We start from the raw sequence: 9,944 nt of genomic DNA on the forward strand, positions 1-9,944 counted from the left end.
TCCCCTCTGGCTACGAAAATTAATCCCATATAGGTTTATCTCCTTTATCTATGCATTAGTAGAGTTTCCCTTTTTTGCTTAGTTCGGTCTACATTCGAGACGGTAAATTTTACTGTACAGCATTACGGGGCTGATTCGATTTTTTGGATAACTTATTTCGAAAGATAAAGTCTACATTTTTATTTTTATTACTTTGGTGAAGGGCAAAGGTTACTTAAGATTTCTATTGATGAATAAGAGGATGATAACTTATTTATTTATGCGTGTAATAATAAGGACGAACTCGTCAAAAATACTTTCTGTAGACCTACATCCATGTAGGTGGAGCCCCGGGCAAAAGCTATGAAATACCGGTATTGGATCCAGGTGTATTCAACGCTTGAAACTTTGATATTTTATTCTATTAAATATTCAGTGCCAGCTTGACAGTGTAACTTTGCTCCGAAGCATAAGTTTGGTCAAACGTAGTCCTGTCAGCTGCTAAATTCCGAATTATGACATTTTAAGTAATACATAAGTCTGGAGCAGTGGACATCTTTATAACATATTGGTCGTAAAAAACGAAGCTCATCACATTAATATTATTTTGCTCCCAGTGGAAATCAAATGAGACATAACTGTATCTTGCTAAAGTAAATTACTACCAAGATTAGATTAATATCTAGAACTGATCAAATTCTAAAGCGACAATCGTGCTATGACTCGGCCCTCCTTTAAGGATACAATGCATTCAATGTTATACATACTACACATTTATCAATTATGCTTGTCAATTCATAGTGCTGTGGTAATGACTTCATTAATCACTTTGGCATAGTTATTGAATTTCATGCATAAATCCATAGGCCAAAAGTTTATTTTCTGTTCGAGACTGAACGACGATACATAACCTCAAGATTATGGCATCTTGCTAAATTGTAATAAGTATCATTTTGCAATAAAAGATGTAATTACTGGCATTTTCATAATCTTAATAAGTACTGTATAACTGCCTTATTTTCATACCATGACGCCATATTTCTCTCGACCCATGGGGTCACCTGAATGCGCCATTCCTGGCGTAATTACGCAATGCCATGCCCTTCGTCTTCACATTCCTTCCTCCTACTCTCACCCAGGTGGTTAGTGACCCAGTATTTAAACTGGTTTACGGTACAATAATCCCCCCAGCTTCGACCCCCCTACACAGTGTTGACACACATTGTCCGTACTTCTCAAAACATTAGGGCTGCTTGAGACTCGGTCAGTTATTTTTAGAGCGTTTTTCACGGGGCAAATAACTCGGGCGCAGGGTTGGTAGAGCAGAACACACACCCTGTTGCCCTCGAAGTTTCAATTTTCAACCTTATGGCAGTTAGTTGAAGATCAACCGTGCACTGTTTCGGATGTTGACTGTACTTGGGATTCAGATTGACGCACGCGGAGACGAATGTAACGCGCCGTTCCGCATCGAGACGCGTCAAAACACAGATATTAAACGGTGATGATGACATATCCACTAGAAACTCAGAAAGGAACAATTGAATGTCACGAGTAATTTAATAACAGTCTGTCAAATATATTTCATTTATTTTTCAATGGTTGTACACATGCCTACTCGTAGTAGGTACATGGCCAGTGTTTCAATTTACTTATCGTTTAAAATATTTTCCGTTATATAAACTCGTGGACCGTGATATAAACCGTTAGTAAAACCGATTTCCGTCGGTGAAAGTCGAGTTTTATGTTAGGTGGACTTCGAATATTGGCCTATTGATGGGTTAGCGGTTGTAAGGAAAATTTTATATCCGCGCAACGGATGTGAGGTTGCATCCAATACAGGATATAGGAGCTTGCAGGCGCGTGTTACCCAATACAGCTTGTTCACTGAATGCAGATAGATTATAATATTAGCGGTCAACTTTACCTCAATATTCCCCATGCGATTACCCCCAATTTGCCCTCAAAGTTCAAATCACTCGCCTAACTGGATGGTTTGATCAAAAGTTCTAAAGGAATCAAAAGCGAGATTGTGAGCGCTTTTACGTTATCAGCGCGGCCACTTCGCACTATGCTAAATAAATTAGTCTCTGTGCGAGCCTTTTGGGCCTTTCCGACACCCCTCTTTTAGGTTTCACCTGTGTAGGTGTTTTAAAATTCTCCGTGATTGATTAATGGAGATGGACTGCATTGGACAATGCTGGGCGCGAGGTAACACGCGCACACTGTAAAATGCCGTTAATAAATGAAATTTGTTTCGGGGCCTGTCCATCCCTATCTGGTAGTAGGGTAAAACGTGTCGAAGTTTTATTTTTACGCCTAGATATTGTTATTTGAAATTTAAACTTTGGAATAGTGATTTGTCTATTTGCTTCTGTGTTCGCATTACCTTCTGGTTCTCTGCAATGCTGCAGTTATTAATAATTTTATGGCAATTTTTCATTTAATAGATTTTAATGTTATAACAACATGTTTGCTACAGTAAAAAATATTCTGATTACAACAAAAAGCTTTATTTATATTTGCGAATCATACAATATGTTATTAACATTTTATTGTATTTACTCGTACTTTGTAGGCATTTGTATCGACAAATTAATACAATCGCATATTTTCATGCGATTCCTGTTATTTGTTTCAATATTTATCATCACTTCCATGCACTCATCTCAACTGAAAAAAAAACTTTTTAACACGATAGCAGGAATAAAGAAAAGCAATATCAATTTTAATCCTTCCACTCTTCGGATGAAATTTTTTGTCGAGATTCAGATTTGTTGAAAAAGTTCAGTTTCTGGTATAATAAACATACGTGAAAGCTTTTGATTGGTTCTCGTGTACACTAAGAACTTCTTTTTATTGGGGAATTCACGGATGCGTTTTCAGGTTTCCCACTCAATATTCTGGGGCTTAAAATGGAAAGGTAAATCCTCTACGATTCCTCCACTTTTTTGTGTACATGATCCTTGTTTGAACTTTATTATTACCACTTTCTATCAATTTCGGTTGTGGCTAACCTAAAACGTTACTGGAAAAATATTCATTTTCAGCATTTCGTTTACTGAGTTAACTACCTTTGGTTAGTCAATCGCTTATTTTGAGTCTTTATTTTATATTCATGAACTGATTTGAAAACTCAGTAATAATTAAATTTAAACCATTAAAGAGTGAATAATAACTCCCTAATGCACATCAAGAATCACCGCACAATCCACTGTTAATTTAATGAAATGACAAATGCAGAGGTGAGCCGGTGTCAATTTATCATGGCGGCATCGACTCCGGTTGTATCATTTATTGGCGTGACACGACGCGGGGGAATGCCATTCACGGCGAGAATCACAATGCTTAGGTACGGCTCTGGATTGTGTAGTGTACTGTTTTAACGCACTCGTGTGTCGATTAAGCTTGCCAATCTCGACTTGTGGAAATCCAGGCCTAATTGGGCGGAACAAATGAGAGAGTGATACACAGGGATATAACACATTTCGTAACAAAATAGATCTTAAGGGAAGTAAACAACCCACTTTGCTTTGTTGTAGTTTGTTAAGTAATTAATCCTATTAACTTCTAATTATATCTTCTTACTTTTCGTAAACAATATTAGGAAAACAAACAAAGTGCTACTCCCAAAACCATTTCCGAACGATAGACGTCTCTATATCAGATTACGTAACGAAAAAATATTATGGCAATCATTCATATCTCTACACTATCTGCAAACGGGTTTAAGCTTCAACGACTTGAATCCAACGAAAATTAATTATTAATCTAGTATTTTACAGCATTTTACTTCTTGAATAAATCTAATAGCTAAAGATAGCAAGAAAAAAACTCAAATGATGCTGTCAATTTTTTTTCTGAAATAACGTCCAATAAGTTTGAATCGGGTAGACGGTTACATTGTTACTTTTTTGTCGTACAGTGTAAATACCAGTTAGCCCCACGATTTCTGCCAAGCGATTATCAGCTTAGCCGCCGTAGCCGTTAAAATGACGTAAGTCACCCATATCGGAATGCTACGCTTCAAGTTTGAATGCAGACAGGTAATCATGCTTGTATATTAACGCGAATATTTTAGCGGGCTGACTCATTGTATATGGTAGACCTTGAGTCTTTCAAATATTAATTTACATTCTGAAGGGAACGGTAATTGTATCAGGTTAGCGCTGCAAGGATAAGTTACAAACAAGTTGCCTCTAGGAGTTGCTCCTTGCCACTTCTGTTTGCTTACCTCTTGAGTTCGATCGGTTACTTCACTCTGTGTCAGAGACCTCATTTCGTATTCTATCCTTGAGAAATTCCGAACTTAGTCCTCTGGGAAAAATCCTGTACCTGTCCCGTACTACTGCAGAAAATTATTGGTCTTAAGATACCAGGTCACATGCTTTGATGCTTCTTGCGTCGTGTTTGAAAAATATTTGCTTAATTGTTGGCAATTTGAGAACAGTATGAGAGAGTCGAACTCAATACCATAACATTGGGAAACATGGGGAAGGCTCGTCAAGCTAAACAATGTAGGATCTATGTAGGTACTTGTAGAGTAGAAAATCGTAGTTATTTGATTTGCTCACCTAAAATATTGCAAAGCCACACAACACAACCTATTAGTTGACACCCAAAGTAAACGGCGCGGCGTGTTGGTTTGAAGTATGTAAATGTAAAAAATAGGACTCCAAACGCACATTAGTCTATTTATCAACAGCCTTGTTTAAATAGTCGTAGTAAGGTAAATATTTGAAGGGCGAGTTTTCGGATTATGTGTCGGTTTGTGTTAAGTTACGCGTATATAATTAACTTAATTTTTCCCATTATTTCTTTCTGTGTTGAGAAACACCTAGAAAATGTGCGGAAGCATCGTTATACGTCATGTACATAATGTAAACCATATTAAGTGTAACACAAAACAGAAACCATTGAACGAAATTGGTTACAGTATACAACTCCAAAATAGACGCAAACAATTGTAGAGTCAAACATAACACTTGAGCCATAAGTTCGGTCGCCCTACGAGTTCGGTTTTAAGGTCTAAAATAGTGCGACAATGAAAGATTTAAAGTCAAGACACGTCCACTGATATTATACAGTGGCAACACTCGCGTGGATAGTAACGCAGGGTCGTCAAATACTGTACGTTTAAAAAAGGTTTTGAATACGTGAAACTTTTTAAAGTGTAAAAAAAAACTTCAAACAAGTCCTTATGCATGATAAATGCAAACCAAGTTCGGAGTTTACCTGTTTATGCCAGGTTATTACACTTTTATATTCATTAAAATTTTAACGTCAGCCAGTGTCAGCACGCGTGAAACATTGTGTAAAATACATATATCTTTTTCATAAAAGTAACTTTTTTTACGAAACACTGTGAAATATCAAAATTCCAACGAAAAAAGAATTTCCAAAAGGTACCTATCGATATTTTTAATTGATAAAGCTTTTAACTACTCAGAAACAACGAGAAAAATTGAAAGCCTTTAAGGCTTTAGTGGGAGTATCAATTACGAGATTGCACTGTTTTTTTCTGGAATATCAATTTTCACAGCTGAAAAGAGGGACTAATTAAACCCAATGCAGAAATGATGAAAGGGGATATCGTTCATCTGTAGAAATTCCCTTTGTTTGTATTTACACAATGTCTGTAGAGCGAAATTCCCTCTTGTAAATCTGAAACTTTTGACCCAATTCTGTGTATTCTCTACTTGATACAACGCTTCAGTGTTTCACAGTAACTGTTTATTATTATACTCACAAAGGATACTTCGGTCTGTAATATCACACCTAATTTAATTTGTAGAAAGTTATGAATATGATACTTTTTATTTCTGAGGCACTTCTTCCATATCATGCGCTATAAAACCTTCTTTCTTATTGGCGTTAAAAGCCAAGGGCGAGGGGAGGATGCTTTGCTCATAATCCATTAATATGACCGATTCTATCTTCATGATAGACATTCTATCGGCAGCCCTACTTACTATGGAATGTTTGCGCGTCACATTGGTTCGTTTTCAAACCATTGTTGGGTTTAAACAATGAGCCACAGATACGAAGCGAGATGGGCAGGACCCAGTGTTCAACGTGAATCACCCGAGCTCTAGCTCAGCCTATGGCAAAATTCAAATTATCTAGGTCATATTAAATGCTTCTGGATGGGTAGTTTACAATCTTGGAAGAGATGGCAATCAAATTAAATGATTGATATTAGTAGTGAGTTGACATTTAAAGAGTCCTAAAAATGCATGCACAGACTAAAAATATCCACGTAAATAGTCCGTAAAAACTCATGGTGTGTGGAGAAGTTCATCCGTTATTTTATTGGTTTTAACATTGGTCTGACTTTTGAACTTTTAATCCTGGCGAATTTGCACCTGAATAATCCATATCAGTGTCAATCTCAATCCACAACGATAGCCTGATTTAGTTTATTTAAGGCAGATTTTTTAAAAGAGTCGTACGTAATACTCTCCTACGAATATTCTCCAAAAGCAAACTTGAATAATTAACACACCATTCTGCTTTTAAAACAATGCTATTTACGAAATAATTCTTTCAATAAAATGAAACCAATTTTATTTACAGACGAATTTAATAAACGAGGAAACGTTTTATGTCCATTAAGTGCCGAGGTTCTGTAAATAAAATAAAATTAAAACGCGACAGGTTCATTTAAGATTCGCAATAACGGTTAACTACCAATAGCTGTGTAAAGTATTTTACTAATATAAACAAGTAAGTTACTTTTTGATAAAAACTATAACCAGATGGTCGAAAATGAGAATGACATAATGCCTCATCGCATCGTGAAGTCATCTCCGACGGGTTCTAGCGCTATTCTATAAAAATACAATATCGTATTTTACTTTATTCTCCGGATAAAAATGCTTGGTTCGACGCCTCGGGAGCGGAGAGTACTTTCCCTGTAAGACGGTGTTACAATATCGACGGGTACAGGAAAACTCCTTACGTGTTTATCGTATATTCGTATATTTTCTGAAGTGTTCACGTCACAGCTCACAATGGTTCTATGTTCACCGATTTCCCTTCAGTTTCACTTGTGCTAATGTCTCAATGGGAAAAGTAGTTAACACAACTTGTCTGCGATGCTGTTAATGCATTTCAATGTACTCCTACTAAGTAGGTTTAGTTCTTTGTTATGCCAATGTGATTAATATGCAAGAGACGTGGATGCAGTTTATTGAATTCTCAGGGTTTTTTATTGGACATGCTGCTAAAATTCATAATATACCAGCACTCATGATCAAGTAAACTTTTGTTGGCTGGGAATATGAATAAACACATCAAATATAACGAAATATGAACCGAATCCTAATCCTAGCAAAAAAGGCGTGTAGATGGAATGATTAAATACACCGCTAATCGACTGTTCTCCCATTCAATTTAAAAATACAAACGGTATACAATTTTTCATACACTATCAAAACTCACTTTCGGATTTTGGGTCCAGTAAAACTTTCCAAAGAACCCTTGTCCACGCACAGACGAACATGTTTGATTGATACGGGTATTTAAGAAAAACTTGTAGAAAGTAAGGTACGAGTACGTAAACGTAATTGTACAAAAGATACAAAAACTTCAAAACTTAAAGGCGTTATTGTTTCTAAGGATTTACCTTTATGGGGAGAAGATACATATATCATTACGAAAAACTTCATTTTAACTGTAAAGTCAAGAAATTATATGTGATGCCATGAAAACGCACGGAACCTTCTGCACGCGAGTGTAAGTCGCACTTGGCTAGTTTTTATTTTATTTTGCAAACATGACCTACATTCCACCACCTGACTCTGCTGCAGCCATGAAAATCCCGTACGCAAACAACTGCTATAAATTTTTCACCAATTCACTTCACCAAAATTTTCGTGGATTGCCCCTATTGTTCGCGTTTTACCAAAAAACTGACGTCCCTATAACGGTGGTTACACCGTCTCTGTGTTCTTCTATTTTGAATCAAACGGTTTGCAAAGACTCACTAATTGGAAAAGGCACACATTGCATAGATTTTACAACAATTTGCTCATAACCTAATAAATAAAAAGGGAAGTTAGAATAAAATAATACAACTATAGTTACAAAAATATAATGGCCGACCAAATTTTGTTAATTTTTGCTTGTTTCTCTTTAGACCAACCCTTCAAATTGAATTGCATGTTTTTTATTATCATATCTAATATATCTTCTATTCCAGTAGCACCTCCATTCCAAGACATAAACATGTGTGAAACAGTTTCTAGCTCTTCAATATTGTTATCATTTAAATCGTAAACGTCGTTAATTTCATTAAGTAGTTCTATAAGTAACACTGCACACTTTTTCAACACATTTGGAATAAATTTAAAAACATTTTCATTTGTTATCACTTCATCAATGAAATCCAGCACATCTCTTTGAGCGCTAGCATTAGTCTTAGATGCATACAGCAAGTTCTTTCTAAACATTACATTAGACTTTATAGATGTAGAATATTTTTCTAAAACTACAGGTACAGCAGTTAAAACTTCTCCTATAATAGCATCACCGTCATTAAGGAGAATCCTGAGCCACTCGATTATGTAATCAGAATAATGTTCCCTTTCTTTGCATAGACCCAACGCATTACACATTTGCATTTCTATCAAACTGATGCCAAGTTTTACTTGCTGTCTGAAGATTTTTTCTTTTAAGGTCTGTCGATGCCAATTAGTGCGGGCAAGCCACGTTCCTTCTTTCAATTTGGCTAATGAATACTCTAATATCTTTTCAATTAAGAAGTTGGATAAATCCATAAAATCCAACAAGAAATCTTCTGATTCATTGAAACGTTTTTCTTCTATCATTTTCTTTAATTTGTATTGCAATAGATACTCGTATTCTAAATCAGTAGCGTTAAATGCCTTGTTGACTTTAGCGATTTCCTTTTCACCTAAGTTGTAATAGTTCTTGATGTTAGATTTTATTTGCTTCAATTGGTCTAATGATACAGATTTCAGGACACTTATAAATAATTCCCACGTAACAGTGTCGTTACTGTCAGATTCGTTAGAAACTTCTTCTATTTCATTTGCGATAATAAGTGTACTTTCATTAAATACGCTTGGCGTAGTGGCCAAAGTAACGACCTCATGAATATTGTTCTGCGTTACATTACCACCAGTGTCATTAGCTTGACAAACACTATATTTGATACAAATGACTGAAATATCAAGATCAAAATATCACATGATCAATTAGATATATTTATTTCGACAAGAAAAATAAGTGGAAATTATTTAATTTTTCGTGAAACTTTTACTTACCAAACATTACGCTATGTATTATTCCTACCATTTTTATTAGTTAACTGAATTTCACAATAGAATTTTACACTAGCGGCAAGGATTTTATGACCAAAAATACAACAAAATTTAATATGAACCAATAAAATGTAACGAAGTTTACAGTAACATGATTCTAACTTTTAGTATGTGTAAAGTTACTGTGTAAACAAAATAACTATGAGCATAATTTTTTAATATCAAAACTTGTCCTCAAAACGAAATGTCAAGAATTGAAAAACCTAAAGTATTAGATGCAGAATAAAGTTCTAAATCAGGTTAAATGTAAAGCAGTCCAAACTCAATGCCTTCTCAAGCATCTGCGCTAAAATGCGATATTGTTTGTGCGACTAGACTCACTGAATTGTATCGATGAAATCGGTTCAGTGGATCGCGTATAAGGAGGTGAATGAGAGCAGACGCCGAGTCGGATTGCGGCGGAACAACAATTTTCACCTGCAGGACTATTCTAAAACGCCGTTTACGTAGTTTGGATCTATCCGTCACCGTCGTTCATTCCGGCGTCTCGCTTTGCGGGAGAGGGATGGCAACATTCGAAACTTGGATTAAGTTTTTCGGAGTAACCCTGCAAAGCCCGTCGGAATTGCATCGGGATGTTTTGCCCGTTTCCATCTCCGCTGCATTTTACCTCTGACG

At 35.9% G+C, this 9,944-nt stretch overlaps 1 protein-coding gene across 1 annotated transcript; it reads right to left on the bottom strand.

Annotated features, from left to right (window-relative positions):
• Window positions 1-8,063: 8,063 nt before the first annotated feature.
• LOC114365821 (uncharacterized) lies at window positions 8,064-9,276 on the bottom strand. Its single transcript, XM_028322498.1, has 2 exons — window positions 9,270-9,276; window positions 8,064-9,166 (listed from the first exon to the last, which is right to left on the bottom strand). The coding sequence occupies exons 1-2, from the start codon at window positions 9,274-9,276 to the stop codon at window positions 8,064-8,066; spliced, it is 1,110 nt and encodes a 369-aa protein (XP_028178299.1).
• Window positions 9,277-9,944: the final 668 nt, after the last annotated feature.

Source organism: Ostrinia furnacalis, unplaced genomic scaffold (genome assembly GCF_004193835.3).
Source record: "Ostrinia furnacalis isolate ACB-3 unplaced genomic scaffold, ASM419383v2 OfSCF7657, whole genome shotgun sequence".
Classification (NCBI taxonomy): Eukaryota; Metazoa; Arthropoda; class Insecta; order Lepidoptera; family Crambidae; genus Ostrinia; species Ostrinia furnacalis.